The sequence below is a fragment of the Engraulis encrasicolus genome, chromosome 15, assembly GCF_034702125.1.
Source record: "Engraulis encrasicolus isolate BLACKSEA-1 chromosome 15, IST_EnEncr_1.0, whole genome shotgun sequence".
Lineage (NCBI taxonomy): Eukaryota > Metazoa > Chordata > Actinopteri > Clupeiformes > Engraulidae > Engraulis > Engraulis encrasicolus.
The window spans coordinates 1,748,616-1,768,868 of record NC_085871.1 but is presented as its reverse complement, the minus strand read 5'-3'; the positions used below and the strand labels follow the sequence as shown (position 1 = coordinate 1,768,868).

Sequence of the window (20,253 nt, the reverse complement as noted above, 5' to 3'; positions counted from 1 at the left end):
GCTTTTGGAGGAATGGTCAAAAATTCCTATACATACTCCTCAACCTTGTGAACAGCCTTCCCAGAAGAGTTGAAGCTGCAATGGTTGCAAAAGGTGGACAAATATCATATTGAACCTTATAGGTTTGGAATTGGATTATCCTTAAATTCATACGAGTCAAAGCAGGTTAGCGAATAGGGATGGGAACCGAGAGCCAGTTCCTGTTGAGAATTGGTTCCATGCGTCTCAATTCCATGGAATCGTTTGGCAGTTAACCTAACGGTTCTCTTAGCGATTCCAAGCATGAACGCGGCATACACCTGTAACTGTCCCACTTGGTGGCTTCTAGCAAGCACTACTAATTTAGTAGGCCTACAGCAAACAAAAGCAGCCACTGGTTTGAGCCGGTAAAAGTTGACGGTACAAAAAAAGTTCACCGCGACATCCCCACACTGAACAAAGGAAGACGCTATCTGTTTGCAGTTGAGGTAATAATCGATCACTGATACTCGTCAGGATCATCTCCTTAAAGTCTCAGAATGCAGAATGCAGAAGGCATTTAAATTAATACTCCTCACGCAATGTTTTTATTGTCTGCATCTGCTGACGCCAAGTGAAACTCATATTAAGCCGTCCTTATGGTATTGTCTATTAGGCCTACAGTGAAACGTGGTTGGGAAACCAAGCAATGACCCTGGTAAGCATCTCCCTAAAAATCGCAGAATGCAAAAGGCATTCTTAAATGAAATGGGACTCCCCACGCAGCTTTCTCTTTGTCTGCATCTGGTGCTGCCAACAGGTGAAACGCAACTGCAGAAGAATCCGTCTTTATGGTGCATTCCAGTCCCAATCCATACTAGTAGGAGATCGGACAACCTCGCACTACGAAAAATGCTCTGGAACGCCAGACACCAGGACAGCCACACACGCAGTAGAGAGGGACATTGGAACAGACTCAGAGCGCGGAGAGTGACAGACAGAAGGAGGGACTTTTCTTACAGACACCCACTGTGTTCAGGACGTGCCTGTCTGTTCATTTCAAGTGACTAGCTTTTTGTTTCTTGTATTAAGACTGGTTTGGATTTCTAATGTTTCATTTTCAGTTCAATTGTTTGCATTTCTGCAATGTTGCATTGCTGCAATAATTCTTGTCATATTATAATGAATATAGCAAATATATAGTAGGCTATGAAAGACGTATTGGTAAATAGACTTTTCCTTCAAATTAGAAAAGGCTAAGTCTAAGGCTACATATGCAAATTTTGATTATAATTGGTCTATGAAAACTTGTGCATATCAAGAGTTAATACTTTGTTTAATTTCCACAAATGAGAATCGATGAGGAATCGCGTCGTTTCGAAATATCTATATCCGGAATCGGAAAAACCTTATCCATTCCCACCCTTATTGGCGAATACTTCTGGTAATCTAGTATGCATTGAATTCCCTGAAAGCCTTTACAGCACTAGTGGTTGGATACTTTTGAGCACAACTGTGCGTTCTTATTGAGAGATTGAAAAGCATTTCTGGAAGTTATTTTATTGCATTTGCTACAGTCACAGACTATTTTGGTCATGTACTAGCTAATCGGTGTGCAGCTTCCAAGAGAAACGGTGCACAGAATTTTTTTAAAAATTACTTTTGCCACTGGTGGCTTAGTCTTTAGGACAGGGGTGTCCTATTGCAGCACCCAAGGTCACTGTTCTGTGCTGCTGAAAACAGAGGCACGTTAGGAAAGCTGGAATACATGGCCAGGCAGGCATGGTTTAATCTGTGAAGCTCTACCACCCATTCCGGCTTCCTCCTCTGTAGTGCAGTGCCCTGATATCATTGTGTCTTACAATGAAGCATTCCATTTTTTTATTGCAGAAAGTACTGTCCATTACAAATATAACTGGAACTGTGATCTTTGCATACAGATGTTACCCATTCACCAGTGTCACTGCTGTAGTATCAATAATGTATTCTTATTTGTCCTTAATGCTGTCCTTAATGTTGCGCACACCTCATTGTTTTACTTAAAATGTGGTCATATCAAATATCAAATTTTACAGGTGTGTTAAGTCAGACTGAAATGAAAAAGCTACATTTTTGGAAAATGCAGAAGCAAGTTCAAAAGCATGTTTATTTTGAACTTGATGACTAGTGGCGCAACGGATCATCATTGATCCGTGGTCCGTTCGGACCAATCATTTCGGTTCGGCACACACATGGTCCGCGGATTGATTTATGAAATTGTGCGCATGTTCAATCTAGTCGTTTGGGACGTCTACCTCACGCACTGCATGGAACACAAACAACAACACAAACTGTTCCCGAAATCTTGCCTGTGCCATAGTTGCTAAACATTCCGTGCGATAGCCTACTGTAGGCTACATGCATTTTGAAGACTGACTGTCAAACTCGAACTGTCAATGTCTAGAACTACTCTCGCTAAGTTTGTGTTGCGATCGGTTGAGTTCAGCGCATTTGCGACGCAGTGAGATATGCTCATGTAACGTACCGCGATTGTCGCGTGTGATATAAAACTTTGGCAAACTGAATTCATTTTGTGTTGTGACTCCTGACATTCTCAGGACAGCGAGCAGGTTAAATCATCTGGTTAGACTTTCTGTGCGCTCTGATGTCCCTGCAGAGTCTCCGCCTTCTTAAAGCAGCCGCTGCCCTTTTTAACAGTCAATGCCGATTCTCTCTCTCTCTCTCTCTCTCTCTCTCTCTCTCTCTCTCAGAAATGCTGAACCGCTGAGGCAATTGTGTTTCAATAAAAGATTGATACAATTAAGGACATGAGTTCTGGTCTATGCGCCATCTGTCAGTAGGTCACAAGACTTTAAGCCATTATTTTGGTAGTGTGCATATTCTCAATTAGACATTTTGATATAGATTAATCTAGATTAATTTCATAATTGCAATGAGATTAATCTACATTCAAAAAATTATCTATGCCCACCCCTAACAAAGACACAGCTTATGTTTATTTGTGTTATCAATTAAAAAAATAAAATAATAATGATTTTTTTTTTTTTTTTTGCTGATCCGAAAAATGATCCGATCCGTGGGCTCTGATCCGAGGAACGATCCGAACCGTGAGATTTCTGATCCGTTGCACCCCTATTTGTGACATTACTGAATAAATGCTGTAATCCATATAGGCTGGTTTTGCTCATGTTTAAAGGGCTACCTGGGCTACTTTGTGTTGTCCTGGATTCAGTGCTCTCTTACACAACCAACATGGAATCATCTCTCCTGACGAAGGCTGAGCCCCATTTCACCCCTTAGCCCTACCCCTTTCTCTTTCCCCGCCCCCCTTTCCCCTCCTTTTGTGTGTTCTCGTGTAGGGGTACGGTTGTTCCAATTCACATTAAAGCAGAGGGGTAGGGCTTTACACTCCAAACTTAAGACTCCAAACGGGAGGGTAAGAGAAATTTCCCTGAATGCATTGAGCCTTTAAAAAATGAAGGCATACATCAAAGCACACAAATATAGGTATTTTCCCCATAATTTACATTTTTAAAGTTGTGACAACTGTTGCATTGTATAAAGTTTAACATTGTCCCAATGTGTAATGGTTGTTTTCCCCATAAAACGTGCATGAGAAAATTAACGTGGAGAGCTGTGATTGTTGAAGGGGTGTCTCAATTCGTAGGGGTAGCGTTTCAGGCCCTACCCCTTATTGCTCCATTTGAAGGGGCAAGGGATAAGCGGTAGACATTAGAAATGGGATTCAACCTAACCCTAACTCATGCCAAAAGATCCTGTTAGTTTTTTATTAGCATTTTGTAAGTGGAAGACTTGTTTTTAAGCTTTACATTTAGATGGTCAGTCAGCTAGACAAAGTTATTACCTCTGCCAAGGAGGTTATGTGATTGTCAGAGTTGGTGTGTTCATTTGTTTGTTTGTTCGCGGTGCGTGTGTGTTTCTGTCCACCAGAGCACGGATGTGTGCTCTCTGAGCGCTTGTCTAGCTATGTACATGAACAAGCATTGCATTGCTTCATTAATGCAAGGGACTGGAAGATGAGAATTTCTTTTCACTGACAGTGGAATTATTTTTCACAGCAATTTTACTTTGCTTTTTACTTTACTTTAATTTTACTTAACTTACTTTTTTCTTAACAAAGTATCTTGTGTTGAAGCCACTACTATGCAATATGACTGTCATTTTCTGGTATGGCAGAGTAGCTCACAGACTGAACATGTGGACCTTTGGCCAAAGATACCAGCATTCTAGACCATTCTAGACTCTCAGTAGGCGAAAAATGTTAATTTCTCAAGACCTCTGTTCCTGACAAACCCTGGCTAACCTGGCTAGTTTGTATTTTTTACCTTTTTTCCCTTCTAAAAACTAATACATAGTGTCTCTTATTATCTCCGCCAAGGAGGTAATGTTTTCGTTCACGTTGGTTTGTCTGTCTGTCCATCTGTCTGTCTGTCTGTCTGTGTCTGTCTGTCTGCAGGATAACTCAAAAACTTTTGATCGGATTTGGCTATAAGTTGTGGGAAATGACCCAAGTAACAAGTGATTAAATTCCGGTTGATTATTGGCCTGGCTTACACAATTTGACACAACCTGGCAATAACAATCAAATGCTTATTGTGATGAAATGTCCAGATTATGTGTTTGTGTTTATTGTATGACACACCATCTCATATTTTTTGTGTGTGCCTAATTTAAAGAAGAAAAAGATCTGAGCCATGGGCTCAAAAACATTAACATGATTAGATGTTTTTTATTTTTATTTATTTATCTGTTGCATCTCTCTTCATTAAAGGTGCATTATGTAATCTTTTATATCAGTTTCTTTCCAGAATTCATGCAGCCCATTCACACATGTTACCATTTTCACAAACTAGTAAATATTAATGTTATTTCTGAGATTGTCATGAAAAAAATTTGGCAATTGGCAGCACAGTTTCGATGAGTAGCATAGTTGCAATGCCTGCTCTGGCCACCATCCTACACAGTGCACCTTTTAAAGACATACGAGTCCATAAAAATGCTCCACATGGCTTCCACACAAAAGCACTTCCTTTCCTATGGTGGGTGGTGAATGCTTTGCACAAGTACTTATGCTCAGGTTGGCAGCATACCATGCCAGATTAACTCTGAGGGTGTGAATTTTGTCTGCTACCTCAGGCTGTTGACGTCTCTGCAGAAGCCATGAACAAGTGCTACAGGGCCAGGTCTTTCACAGCTAAAGAGTCCTGTGAGGAAGCAATAGTGAACAGTGGGCGACATCACCTCCACTGCCAGTTGAGGGTATTCCTCTGAGAGATGCAGAACTACTTCATGCCTATACTTGCACACCCAGAGCTTATTGTCTGTTTTCCACTGCTATTTCAAGTTAGAAACTTGAAATACCAGTAAACACTACTAACCACTCAATGTGTTCCATTGAGTGCTAAATAATGGGGCAACTGCAAACATAAACAGCTCCTTGGCCAATACTGAATACTGAGAGTGTGTGAATATCATTGCAATATTTTGTTACTCATCCTAAGCCCATATTCATTCTGATCTTAGTTGAGAGTGTCTGTCTGTGGAAACCTGGTGTAATTTTTGCAGTGTGCAATGATGATAAATGGTGCATGGCATAAGTAACGTCAAAAAACTACAGTGATCTCTCATCATTTACACAATGAATGTGTGGCATTGTCAGCAGATGAATGCGTTTCCTTGGTTTTTAAAAAATTTTTTTTAGAAAAGTCAGCTTTAACCAGGATTTTTCTGTTCCCACTTTTTTCTGTAACGCTTCGAGTGAAAACCCTCTTTCTGACCCTTTTATTTTCCGTCTGCTTATTTGGTTTGGATGTGCTGGCTTTAAACATACTCTTTTCCTGTGTTTTTCCCTTTCTTCTTCCCCTCTCAGGTTGAGGTAGAAGTTGAAAGCATGGACAAGGCTGGCAACTTCATCGGCTGGCTGCACATCGATGGGCTAAATCTCTCTGTAGCTTTGGTTGAGAACGCTCTGTCGAAGGTCCACTTCACTGCCGAGCGCAGTAACTACTATAAGACCCTGGTGTCTGCGGAGGAGCCTGCACGTCAAAGAAAAGACAAAGTAAGTAGTCATGTCTCCATTTCAGTTTCATCTCATTCTTGCATTTTCCTCTGTCATGCCGTGTTCTCACATAATTGACCATTACGCAGGCCCACCCTAAGAACAGCAAATGAAAAATCCTAGCTTACAACATTAGGGATGGCACAAACCGCACCGTGGACACCAAAACTGTACCGATCTCATGCGACCCGGACTGTGACATGTGAACCAAACAGTGTCCACGGTTCCCAATATCTATTAAAACAACATGTACTAAAACAATCGCATTTGAGACCACTGAGATTGACGCAATAAAAATCACACTATTTTCACGAGCCTATAAAAGACACGGGTACCAATGTTCCCTCTAAGCTGCGCGACTGCGCAATCGCGCACTGCTCTCACGTTCTCAGCGCAGAGCAAATCCATGTAGCGCAGGTAAAACAAGGCGGCAAATTTGTGTGGAGACGCAGTTGATTGTTGGCCGAAATTTCCACTCATTGTAGCTTTATAACATCCAATCGAAATAAAACATATTCTTAAGATATGAAACATCTATCTTACAGCAGTTTAAGCGATCACTAGACGCGGATTTCTGCTTACAATCAGCATTGCGCCTCCAGCTGCTTTTTAAATAGCGATCAGACAGAGCGCAGATCCGCCGCGCTTCGAATGCTGTCAGTAGAATCTTTAAAACAGTGACCAGACAACGTAACAGCTGTGTTTCTGCTCAGTGATATAGTGCATTTGCTCAGGCACCGAAAAAATTAGAGGGAACATTGATGGGTACATAGGACATCGAGTGGAAAGTCCTATTCTATCAACCAACTGGAAGAAGGCATTTGGAACGCTCACACGGCATGCATCAGCTGACGACAGTTCAAGTGCAAGTGTAGGTTAGCACAAGTGGCACCTCTCAGACACATGAAAAAAGGTAAAAGATGCCCATATATACTGCTATTTGTATACAGTGTATGAGTAAAATGAAATCATTAACTGAAACAGTCCCATTGTCTACAGCAGGGGTCGGCAACCTATGGCATGTGTGCCACGGGTGGCACGCCACGGCATGATCACTGGCACGTACGCAGTATGCCCAAAAGTTCCATACCTTAACGCAATTCTGAACCCTGTTTGCTAAAAAGTCATAACTGTAAAACAAGTTCACATTTAAAAGCAAATAACTATTTTCTTGCCTCCATATAAGACCTGATGTCATGTAAAACAGCAGTTTTAGTAGAATAGGTCGACACCTGCGAGACTCGATCGTACGATAAAACGATTTTCATCTGCCTCATTATCTTTGAAAACATCCGTTAGAAGTGTCTCACTCATCCCGGCTCTCCTGCTGAAATCCTATTCCCACTTGTGTCCATGCGTAAAGCAAGTGCTACTCTTAAAATGTTGATTATTCAACATAAAGAGATGCATAGAATAACGGTATCCACATCCTTCCAGCAGTCTAGTAGACTACATATTTTAGACTGCCAGCGTCCTTCATTGTTATCGCAACTTGCCGCTGCATTTTAAAATAACCCTTGAAGCGCCGTGGCAACAGGGACTATGCCTACTACAGTAGCTATAGAATGGAGCTTTTGGGCTGAACATATAGCCTACCACTGAAAACACTGAAATGTGAGAAATATAGGGCTACTGCATGTTGACAAAGTCATTTAAATGTAAGATCATTAAATGCAAGATAATTGGCCATGGTGTGATATAGCTCATGTTAAATATCAAGATATTCATACATATTCTCATTTTGTGCTATTAAACATCATTATTTATACTCCTTAAAACTGTTGTACTGCAATATAAAGAAATATGCTGTTTCAGTGCAGTAGTCTAATACTGCATTATTATTATTAGGCCTATAGCAGTAGGCCTTTTAGTGTGGTTTTATGTGTGAATGCAGTTAGGCCTACCGCAAAAATGACAACAATGATGCAGACATACACACGTCCCACTCGTGGCACGGTCATTGACAAGAGAATTTCAAATTGGCACTCCATGTCACAGAGGCTGCCTACCCCTGGTCTACAGAATGGGTTTTAGTTTTATTTTTACATTTCAAATGTCTGCTTGAATATGTAATGTTTAAATATTTTTTGCTTAAAAGGTAGAGGGCCGACATGGGTTAGTGGTTAGGGCGTCAGACTTGTAGCCCAAAGGTTGCCGGTTCGACTCCCGACCTGCCAAGTTGGGGGGGGGGGGAGTAATAAACCACTGCTTTCCCCCATCCATGACTGAGGTACCCTGAACATGGTATCGTCCCACCTACGATCACCTACCATCAACACAACTTACCAGCTTTCATGCACAATGCACTAAATGGAGATATATGTCAACCAAGCCAACAACTGATTCTGCAATTCATTCAACAATTGATACTTACACATGGTGGCATTTTAGCAGATTACTATTCTACCAATATGGATGGCTTCATACTGTGTAATTGGTAATAAGCAGTTGATAATAAGCATTTATCAGGTAGGTTTCTGGAGGGACTGTGTACTGGCCATGCACTTTATTCTCTGTGCACTATGTTGGCTCATTCATTGTCTGAGTAGCTGTGTCCATTTCTGATTTGTGTAAGTATTTGAGCACCAGAGGCACCTGAAAACGCCAGCCAGCCCACAAGCGCCAAACAAGGAGAAGGGAGAAAAAAACAAAAAATGATAATAATCTTTGGAAAACCAAAAGGGCTGTGTCGCCCTTGCACGGCAGTGCTCGGGCCCTGATACATAAAAATAAGGAGCACTCCACTAAAACGAACAATAACATGATGTTAGTAGTAATGATGAAAGTAATTCGGACAGGCCGCACCCCCCAGTTTTTTAAAATGGTTTAAACATTCAACCACAAGGATATGCACCAATTTCCAGCACATACACTCACCCTGGCCCTTTTAACATGTTCATTTACACAGCTAAAATCTCCCTTTAGGATCATGCATACTGCCAAGTTATATGAGCGTATGAGCTCGACCATATGTGAGGAGTTAACTTAATACTTTTGGTCAGAATTACGTGGGTGGTCTAAACCCTGCCACAAAGCAAATGTGGTACCGCAAATCTTAATGGGTACGTTATGGGCTGCAACACGGAAGCATCTCCAGCTTATCAGTATGGCTCCTTTCTCTGGGGCTGTGATTGATGTTCTATCCCTTTGTGATCACAATCTCCCTCTCCATTTCCATTATGTCTGGAGAGGCAGAGGAAAGTGGCGTCTTGGCAGATGAATTTGAGCTCGCCAGCTGTTCGGCTATCTTCTATCTCTCAACCTGAGAAATGGCGCTAGGAGAGTCTCTCAGCTCATATCATTATGATCTACTGCTTCGGCCAGGAGGGACTGTCTCCGTTCTCCCTCTGAATCCATTATCACCCTCAGGACAGAAATATCTCGCCACCACTCCACAAATAAACCATGCCTCTTGACTTGAAAGACGGGGTCATCAGTGGATTGGAGAATGACATGAGCAGACCAGTCATACTGTAAGCCATGTTCTTGCTTGATTTCACTCTCCTAGCACACATTTTCTGTCCACACAAGCTCTGACGCATTTTTGTACAAAGCCTGACAAAAATAATGCTTTGGAGTAGGGATGCAAATGACCAATTAATTAATTAATAATTAGTTGATAGTCTTATCGATCGACGTTCGATTAATTGATAAGCTGCGTTTTTTCACCTGAATTTCATAGGGCCTTTTAAAATATCAGCTAAATAGTTCAAACACTGAGTTCAAAACATGTCATATATTGTTATACTAAATAATATTATGAGAATTATGGTTATCAGGTCCATATTGTATTTTATTGTATTATGTTACTTCTATTATATAGCCTATTCCTCAAGTAATTATGCATTAGGAAAAGAATGCAGACATGTTTTCTATGGCATCTACACACCACCTTTGGGGGGGGGGGGGATTGCTTGGTTTCACCCAGGTGAACTCAAAGCAGATGTAGCTCTAGTAGCCCCTCGCCCCCTCTGTCGCCTTGCCTAAGATATGACAGACAATGTTGGGTTAAACGTGAGCAGACTTGTCTTGTCTGCATAAAGGGGTGTCAGCCAGCATGATCAACCACAAGCATTCTAATTTAATAAGCTTCAAAATAAAGAAATGCTATATTTTGGGTAGTGTGTTATATATAATGGATAGTAGTTTGTTTCTGAACAAAAAAAGCTATTTCCTGTGTCTGTAAGGATAGCTAATAAGCTAACAGGCTCCATTGAGAATGAATGGAGCTATGACAACAACACTTAGAGCTATAGCTAACATGGATTCACCTGAAATTGAACAGATGGTGCTCCTCTTCATGCATGGTCATATATTACCATGCCCAGTTCAGCTAATACCAGTCTTGATATCTGACAGGGTGTTACGGTAGGGACACATACACGCGAATTTGCGAACTTCGCCATTCATTGCCATTCACTATGAGAGAGTTGAAAGCAAGCGAACAGGAGCGAAGCGAAATTATTAAAGAAAGTTCAATGTTATGCAAATGAGGAGCGAATTCGTCTGCCGCGGTCCAATCAAATCAACAACATAACTGTTCCATTCCATTTGATTCGCCGCGACGACCTGATGACGGTTGGATTTCTCCTCTCTTCGCTTCGCTCGCTTCGCCTCCTATGTGTCCCTACCGTTAGTGATTAAAATTACAGCTCACAGTTTGAAATGACTATGTTTGTGATTTCGTTATTAGCACGCTAAGCTAACCTAGCCAGCTTACTACAGTAAAATACTGCTTGCCAGTTACATTTGCCTGTCTTGAAAGATCGTTTTTCTCATAATTCAAACTGTAACAACTTACACCATTGGGCTTGGCATAATCACAGATTCAAGAACACATCTCCAAAAGACCCAAAAGAACTCTAGAAAGTTGCAATGACGATTTAATAGATAAAATCCAAGCGCACCATGCATTTGAATAGGACAGTCCTTAGAACTATCAGTCTCTAGCGCTCTCTAGCGATTAATCACGATTAATACATTTTAATCGAGCAACCTCTTGCTCGACAATTAATCTAAAGTCTATTAATCATTTGCATCCCTACTTTGGAGTATGGTGGGTATTAGGGCTGTAATGATACACCCAACTCACGATTCGGTTTGTATCACAATATATGACCCACGTTTCGATACGCCCCACAATTTAAAAAAAAAGAAGAAAATAAATTGTATACTTTGTAATTAATACTTTTTTTGCATTTACCTGCCTACATTAATTTTGTAGGTCTACTAAATTATGTTGCAGATATAGGCTACCACTACAACCTGTTCCCCAGGTGTTGACATCAAAACACAACACAGAGAAATGAGGGATATTAGTTTACCAAGGAAAAATAGGCTTATTATTAATAGGCTTAGATAAGATCATGCTGAGATGCTGATCATGTGAGAGAGACAGAGAGAGAAGGGTCAGGGTGCCAGTAGGTAGCCTATTGACGGCTGTCTCATTACATCATTACTCATCAAATTATCAACTTACTTGCAGAAATGCAAACCTTAATATTGATGTTTAATATTTTTGTAATGTTTTGATCGTGCAGCAGCACAGGCACGTAGCTTATACAATCAAAACCTCAGTTATGTTCTCACTGCTATGCAACACGGACGTTGTCCTATTTTTACCTCCGCCAGGAGGTTATGTTATCGCCCGATTTCTGCCATGTCTGTCCGTCTGTTCATTCGCTGCACGGATTTACTGTGTCTACATGGCTGCGTAGCCCATAGCGCACCAAATAATATATATATATATATATGGCACACACATCGTCGCGGAGTTAATTGTTTTCCGAGTGTTTGGCCTGTCAACCAAATCAGCTTTTGCAGAGTTAAATGTTCTCCGAGTGTTTCCCTGTTCAGTTGAAGTTCACGAAGGATGGATTTAATAACGGCGAACACAGGCAGCGCCAAGGAGGTAAAGGTATCCAGTTCACTTACTAGGCCTACAGCCTAAGGTTAATCAAAGTTGTGTTGCGGCAGTCACAGAAAGCCAGACAGAATGCACAATGCGTGGATTTGTTGTGCCCACATGGCTGAAGCCATACTTGCGTAGCCAATGGCACCGACCAAAACATAGCCTAGTATAATACAGTAATGACATATCATGTCATGCATATCGTCGCAATTTTTGTGGAGTTCATTATTCCCTATCAACCAAATGCGTTCTCTCGTCTGTCCAGTTGAAGTTTGTACGAAGGGTGGAAAAATTAATAACGGTGAACAGTTATGCTGTGTCCAGACCAAGAGCGAACTATGCTGCCTGGTAGCGTGGGTGGCAGAAGAAGTTTCGCCTTGAATTTGCTGTATTCGCTGCAGACGCAGCATTGACATGTTTGATTCAGCTAATCACATAACGGCTCTGACTTGACAGCCTGGGACATTCGGAGATATGAACGTTCCGATTGGTTTTCGCCGAGCAGCGTCAGAGCGAATTCGCCTGCGATTAGATTTAGTTTAATCGTCAAAATTCGCTCTGGTCGCGCAAGAAGCTTCGCTCCTGGCGAATTCGCTTTGGTAGCGCAGGTCGCGTGCCCTCCATAGAGAAATGATGACTTCCGTCGCTTCATTCGCTCCGTTTGCTCCTGGTCTGTACACGCCATTATGCCCCGTGTACATCAAGCGCTACCAGCGCGACCCAGGTAGCTTGGGTGGTTGAAGAAGTTTCGCCATTAATTAGTTTTATTCGCTCTGGACGCTGCACTGACATGTTTGATTCAGCTCTGTCTTGACAGCCTGGGACATTCGGAGATATGAACGTTCCAATTGGTTTTCGCCGAACCGCGTCATAGCGAATTTGTTTAAGATTAGCTTGAGTTTAATCGTCAAAATTCGCCCAGGTCGCTGAAGAAGCTTCGCTCCTGCCGAATTCGCTCTGTTAGCTTTATTCGCCTTCCCTCCATAGAGAAACAATGACTTCCGCCCCGCAGGTCGCTTAGTTCGCCTTCGATGTACATGGGGCATTAGGCTTTTAGAGATGAACAGACAGCGCCAAGGAGGGAAAGCTTTCCAGTTCATTATTTAAGGTTAATAAAAATTGTGTTGTGAGCAGGTGTGACGGTGATCCCAAAGCGTTCTGAAATAGCAAGGTTGACCACCGTAGTCATATCATTCACTATCCTATATTATGGGTGGATATATTCTGGCAAAAAAAAAATGTGATGAAGGGTATGCTGCCGCTCATCAAATGTTTATAACAACACAGTGAATGAACAATGTCACCAAGGCTATAGCGATGGGATACAATAATATCCAGCAAGCCTACATATTCCGTATTACAGTAGGGCCTATATGGCAGGACCAAACATTTGTCAATTTCACAATGACAGGTGAACTATAGCCTACCAAAGCTAACCAGGTGACATACACCCTGGCTAATAAAAGAGACACCATATAATTTGGTTAACATTGAAGGTTCACTTCTCTGAACACAATGGTATGTAGGCCTAGCCCAGGGGTCGGGAACCTTTTTGGTGGAGAGAGCCTAAATGCCCATTTTTAAAAATATATTTTTTGTGAGAGCCATACCATTTTCCCCATTATTTCTAATGCTAATTGTCATGCACAGAAGGGAATAAAAGTAACGCTTGCATTGGGGATAAGAAGGGAGAGAGCTGACGAAAGAAGAACTAAAACTACTTGTGGATGTGCTAATGTGCATTTAAGAAGCCATGCGCATGCATTACCGCAAGTTTCTAACTTTTATGCATCGGAGTTGCCAATGAGAATGGAGGGGGTGCTTCTATTCTAGCCATCAGACAGACACAGGGAAGGTGCATGAGGAGGGAGGAGGGAGGGAGAGAGAACTTCAAGAGAGGATGCTCATCTTGGTCGCACTGACAATAGTTAACATTTTACAGTTGATATGTGGCTGACATGTCTATTTTTAGTAATTCACGAAAATACGGTACTAATCCCGTCCCTTACCGACATGCTTCCCCAATACAGAACGCATGATTTAACCGCCAAATACAGGACGATTCCATATTTCAAGGGACAAATGGCAACCCTACGTTTGCCTTCGCATTGTGGCACCAGTTATCTCGCAATCACACTAAACTGGGAAAGACTTGCGTCAGTTGATTCAGCCCAAAGTTCTTCCTGTAAGCGAGGGAGAAGTACAGTGCTGCATTTATATCCCTCACTTGCGTTTCCTCCACTTGATTTGCCATCATAATGGCACGATCGTGAATAGTTTCTTTGTTTTGGATACAACCGTTAGCTAGCTGAACTTAAGGTAAAGCATTACGGGTGGTATGTTATCTCACACGACACGACCCAACGCGGGCACGCCAATGTCCAATAAAAAACTTGTTTTTCATAGCTGCACACTAGCCTTCGTCGAAGGCCTGTGCTTGGCTCAGCTGATCGTACCTGGGATGAATTAAATGCGCGATCATACTTTATATTTTGAATGTTATCATAACTTTTTGATTTCAGTAGGTCCATTTTTAATTTAGTGCCGTACCAAAATCATTCATGGCTTATTGAGTAAGCTTAAACAATTGACAGGTTTGTCCGAGAGCCACATGCAGTTCCCAAAAGAGCCACATGTGGCTCGCGAGCTATAGGTTCCCGACCCCTGGCCTAGCCTATATGCCTACATGGATAACACCACACCATGTCTCAAATATTAGAACAAATTCAGTGTCGTTGGCGGAGGTCTGTACTCTCTGAGTGCATTTCTAGTTTGGTTTTGTGATTTAGCATTTTGTCAAGAGCAAGAGTGAATGCAGAGGCTGAAATGGCGTAGGCCCTATGTTTTCGCTAGGCAGGCGGTCATTTTACAATCACTAGTAACATATTAATGCGGGGAAGAAATAATGCTGCCTAATATCCTGCCTATCGACCTCAACATTCGTCCGACTTCGGGCACCTCCCTTACTAGCGATTTCAGTTATCAATACCCCCTGTTAACGTCTGTCTTTGTATAATGAAAGTAGCTGATCCATCACTCAAAATTGGGCTACTACCGGTTATGTCCACCCGTTTAGAGACAACACCGTTAAGTTCTTCTTCTCAACCATCAGACTGGTGAACAACTTTTACAACCAAAAATATTTGAACCTTTTGTATCGATATGTTAATTCGGTTTTGGGAAAGGTTTTGATTAGGGGGAGGTGTGTCTAGCAGGAGTAATGAAGGCATTAGGTAGGTTGGTGATTGTTGTTTTTATCTGAGTTTTGAGACGTCCATTAAGTTTCATTACACCTGAGAAGTTGTTTTCAATACGTAGTGAGCGGATGTGTGTACAGTTGTGCATGTTAAGTTTTAATCTAGAATCATCTTTGCTATACAGTATATATATTTATTAGAAAAGCCTCATCCATACTGTAGCAACCAACTGGCAGAGTCTCGCACAGTCCCTTGCGTGTGACTTAAACAAGTACACAGTTGTTGGGTGATTAATGGTTCACCCACCTACTAATGAGTGAAAGAAAAGATTGCTAATTAGAGTCAACCGCCTTCTGACTCTGACGACATGTCCTTGACGAAGTGGGGTAATGTGATTTTGCTCCATGCAAAGTGCTTTCCGTATTCTAAGTATAGGAATGCACAATATTCATGCAGCCCAATTACCATTCCCAACAGCCCATTGACAATCCATTCACCGTTTACTGCAAACAAAAACGTTTGTTTTTAAAAAAATATATAATACTGTGTCCTTTTCAAGGAACAGAAATGGGACCATTCTATTGGAGTGATGGAAGCCAGTCTGTAGTGTATGTCCTCCTAATATCAGACAGACTTGGGCCTGTTTTGCCTGAAGGACACAGTTACGTAAACATGCACTCAGCCCGTGTCTTCACCATTGATTTTAATCTCTCTTCTTCCCTTTTCCCCCCTCTCTGCCTCAGTCACTTGCTTTCTTCTCTCCATATCTTTCCCTCTGTATGGCTCTCCCTTCCCCCATCTCTCTCTCTCTCTCTCTCTCTCTCTTTCTCTTTCTCTTTCTCTTTCTCTCTCTCTCTCTCTCTCTCTCTCTCTCTCTCTCTTTCTCTCTCTCTTTCTCTTTCTCTTTCTCTTTCTCTTTCTCTATCTCTCTCTCTATCTCTCTCTCTCGTGCTCTCTCTCTCTTTCTCTGTCTCTCTCTCTCTGTCTCTCGTGCTCTCTCGCTCTCTCACTCTCTCTCTCGCTGTGTGTGTTTCCCCACACTCCCATGTTCTTTCTCTGTCCATGCTCATCTTCCTCTCTCTCCCTACTCCCCGGGCTAGTTGCCAGCTCAATAGGCAGGACATGCTCTGACATGGCTGCAGAGACTCTGGAGGAACCCTTGCGGTCATAAGTGTGTTGCTGCAGGGCAACTGTCCATTACATTTCCTCTCGTCCCATTATTCCGCTGCCGTATCCCTTTGTCCTCGTGAGCACAGGCGGCAGCACTTCATACGCAAATAAATACACGCAGGATGAGTGTGCCTGTGCCTGCGTGCGCAGCTAGGGGTCCCACAGTGAAGGCGGTTCAGCAGTAGATCTTAATGATACTGATGGGGCCTGCTTCAGGACACACACGCACGCGTGCACTCTCACTCACACACACACACACACACACACACACACACACACACACACACACACACACACACACACACACACACAATTGAATTTGAAGTGGGAATAAATGATTTATTGAGAGATTGTGTTCACCTCATCGTATCGATGAAACCCTAGCGTGGAGTGGCAGCTACATGTATAGGATGCGCTGAGGCAGAAAGGGCCTCTGTGGTTGCATAAGGGTCCTTATGATTGTGCTTCATCCTGGCAGCTGCCTCCGTGGAGGTGGGGATGCCATGCTGTAGAACAGGGCTAATAGTGACACACACACTCTCTCTTTTAACAGCACGTTTTGCAAGGCCACCTGCGATGCAGATTGCAGATGCCGCTTTCCGCGGTTATGTCCGGTGGACGTACCAACGTGAAACTGACTTGCTCAAAGATGCCACTTGGGAATAGCCTTTCGATGCGAGTTCTGGAAACAAACTACTGAAAACAAAAAATGCACACTGGACCTTTAAGCTCATCACGCACCTCCACAACACCATCCTCCACGGCACCATCCTCCACAGCACATGGTTTATGATGTAACGGTCTTGAGGGGGTGTATGTCTGTGTGTGTGCATGTTTGCATCTGACAACGTGAGATGGTAGGGAATGTAATGTATATATCTGCTGCATAAGCATGTATGTTCAGAATTAACTGTTAGTTGCTGTGGAATATGTCAGTTTGTAACCAATCTGGTTTGCTAATAGTGTGTAACAGGTACATGTGACTGATTACCATACATTTTGGAGGCCAACGCTTTAAAAATGGCTTCATTTCAAGGTACCTGACTTATTGCAGGGTGGCAGATTTCTACCAAATCCGTCTATTAAACAGTCTATTACATGGTTTCTTACATTGTGGACGCCTCAAATGGTCCATCATGTACTATGCACATGCAAAGAATTCTCAATTTGGACCATCAGCACAGATTTGTGTGGAATATGGGATCACTAATCTTATGATTGGCTCTTTATCAGCCACGTCCTCATTTTTAAAAGTATGTTGTTTGAGTTTTAAGTGAATATTCTTTAAAAAGGGACAAAATATGGGCAGTCATGGGTGAGCGGTTAGGGCGTCAGACTTGCATCCCAGAGGTTGCCGGTTCGACTCCCGACCCGCCAGGTTGGTGGGGGGAGTAATCAACCAGTGCTCTCCCCCATCCTCCTCTATGACTGAGGTACCCTGAGCATGGTACCGTCCCACCGCACTGCTCCCCATGGGGCGCCACTGAGGGCTGCCCCCTTGCACGGGTGAGGCATAAATGCAATTTCGTTGTGTGCAGTGTGCAGTGTTCACTTGTGTGCTGTGGAGTGCTGTGTCACAATGACAATGGGAGTTTCCCAATGGGCTTTCACTTCACTTCACAAATCAAGACACTCACAGCGTACAACGTAGACTACTCGGATAAACAAGAATATGGCTGGTCTCACTAGTTGGCCAGTCAGCAAACAGATTCGAAGCCAATTTGCATTTCAATTTGATCCGAGGTCTTCATTAGAATGAGGCACTCATAGTCCTTTGACACGGCCCAAAATTTTGATTAAGTCAGACCATCACTGGGAGTTTTGTCGCAGCACGCTAAGACACCCTGGGTGACCCGGGTTAGAGTCTGGACCTGGTCCTTTCTCAGCCCTTCCCCGTCTATCTTCCACTCGCTTCCTGCCATTTCTTCACTGTACATTAAAGGAATAAAAGCACCATTAAAAAAAAAACACATTTTAAAAGTCTGTCTGGCCAAGCAAGCTTAATTTAGTTTTTCAAGTCTGTCTGCGATGGATAACCAATGAAAAATTTGCTTAACTCAAGTGGACATACTGTATATAGAAGATACAATCACTGAGTTTGCCATGAAACCAGCGAGTGAGCTACAATCTTTGGTTTCATTTTCTGTTAATACGAGCTCATCACTGGAATGAGCTTGTGTCTGATTCGTGCCAGTTCCAACCAGTAGCATACAGAGAGGCCTTTGATCAACCCCAGGTTAAGCCCACCTGAGAAGTCAACGTGAGATTGGCCCGACTAAGCTCCTGTGAGTTCTGCTATCGTGACGGTCTTGCTAGATTTTCAGCCTGATTGTCCCACTTACATGACTGCATTTCATTTCAGGCTTCAAGCGGATTAAAAGTGTCCTTGTAGACTTGCCTTTATGATATTGTCGGAGTGAGAGAAATAAATTATTTTCTCTCAGGTGGCCAAATGCAAAAAAAAAAACATTTACCACTTTCCATCAGTGGCATGATTTCCTCATTGAATTTTTACTCTGTTGCTTTTGCCGTGGATCTCAAACGACATTTTAGTTGGCATTTGTATGCAGTCCTCATCATTGCCCATCACAGTTATTTTGTGGCTGTATTTTTCATTGCTGCAACTCTGCCCTTTCTTCCCTTTTTTGCAACAGCTCTGACCGTGAGTCTGTGTGCTGAGTGTTGATGGGGGCTTTTCTTTTTCAGGCTGACACATTCTATTGGAATTGACACGCTGTCACCTTTAATCAGTGCTTGGGATATTCTCTTCTTCCGTGTGTGTGTGTGGGGGGGGCGCCCGTGTGTGTGAGCGTGTATGTCCGTGTGCGTGAGTGCATCTATCTGTGTGTACGCGTGTCCACGTGCACGCATTTCCCTGTATCTGCCTGCGCACTTGCGCGTGTATGTGCGCGTGTGTGCATGGCAACTAAAAAGAATAAAACAATATTTTTTTTTTACTGATGAAGTAGCTCAGTTGCCATTCACACTGCATCATTTGAATAATATTGTACGCACTGTACTTAGACCAAAATTTCATTGGTCAAAAATCTGTGGCCAACTGTAGTCCCAGTCGTAGTGTGCTCTCAGGAGCCCGTCATCACATCCGACTCCTGGAGAGCCGCCTCTGTAACCATCACTCCTTATTATTATAACAAAGTGCTGGCCCTCCCTGTAAGCACGTTTCTTTGATTTCCTCTGACTTGTCTAACATAGTCTGTCATGCATTTTGAGCTGATGAAATAAAGATTCCCCTCTGGCTTTGTGAAGGTCACTCTTGTACAAATTCTACTTTTGTACCACCCCGCTTCTCCCTTCTTCTCTCTTTTTCTTTTCTGTTTCTGTTCGCTGTCTTTTTTTTTCTTTCTTTCTCTCTTTCTTTTTCTCTCTTTTCTTTTCTATGGCTCTCCTTCCCCATCTCCCTCTCTCTCTCTTTCTCTCTTGCATGCACAAACACTGCAGTTGCAATGGAGAGCGTAGGGCAATGCAGGAATTTCTGCATTGAGCCAGACACCAGTTATGCACTGAAACAAATGAAAATGGCGGACTGCTCAGGCAAGGTCATGAGCCTTGCGCGTGATGGTGTGTCTGCCTCTGTGGTGAGGATTTATTTGTTTTCAGGGTCCTTTCCCCCCCTGTTGATGCTTTTGGCATGAGGACATTACAGGGTGTGTTTTTGTGAATGTGTGTTAGGACGTGGAGCAGAAACAGTCCCGTGTGCCCTTGCCATTGCGGCATAACTCGTGTCAGAGGTTATACAGCCGCTGGGTCTCAGCATCCTTGGTGACCAGCTGTGCCAAAGATGACATTGTGACAGTTGCCACCATAATGAGTGGTGACACCGTAATCTGTGTCATTCCCCTTTGGCCCAAGCCTCTCTTATTAAAGCTACCCTATGTAGCTTGGGCTCAAAACGAAATATACTGTCGTGTATATATACT

The 20,253-nt window shown here is 42.7% G+C and overlaps 1 protein-coding gene across 1 annotated transcript in view; it reads left to right on the top strand.

Annotated features, from left to right (window-relative positions):
- Window positions 1-20,253, top strand: part of snd1 (staphylococcal nuclease and tudor domain containing 1) — a 77,020-nt gene that overhangs the window by 42,813 nt on the left and 13,954 nt on the right. The window contains exon 17 of the mRNA XM_063216786.1: window positions 5,849-6,037. Within this exon, the coding sequence (XP_063072856.1) occupies window positions 5,849-6,037 (189 nt within the window). The remainder of the gene's footprint in view (window positions 1-5,848; window positions 6,038-20,253) is intronic.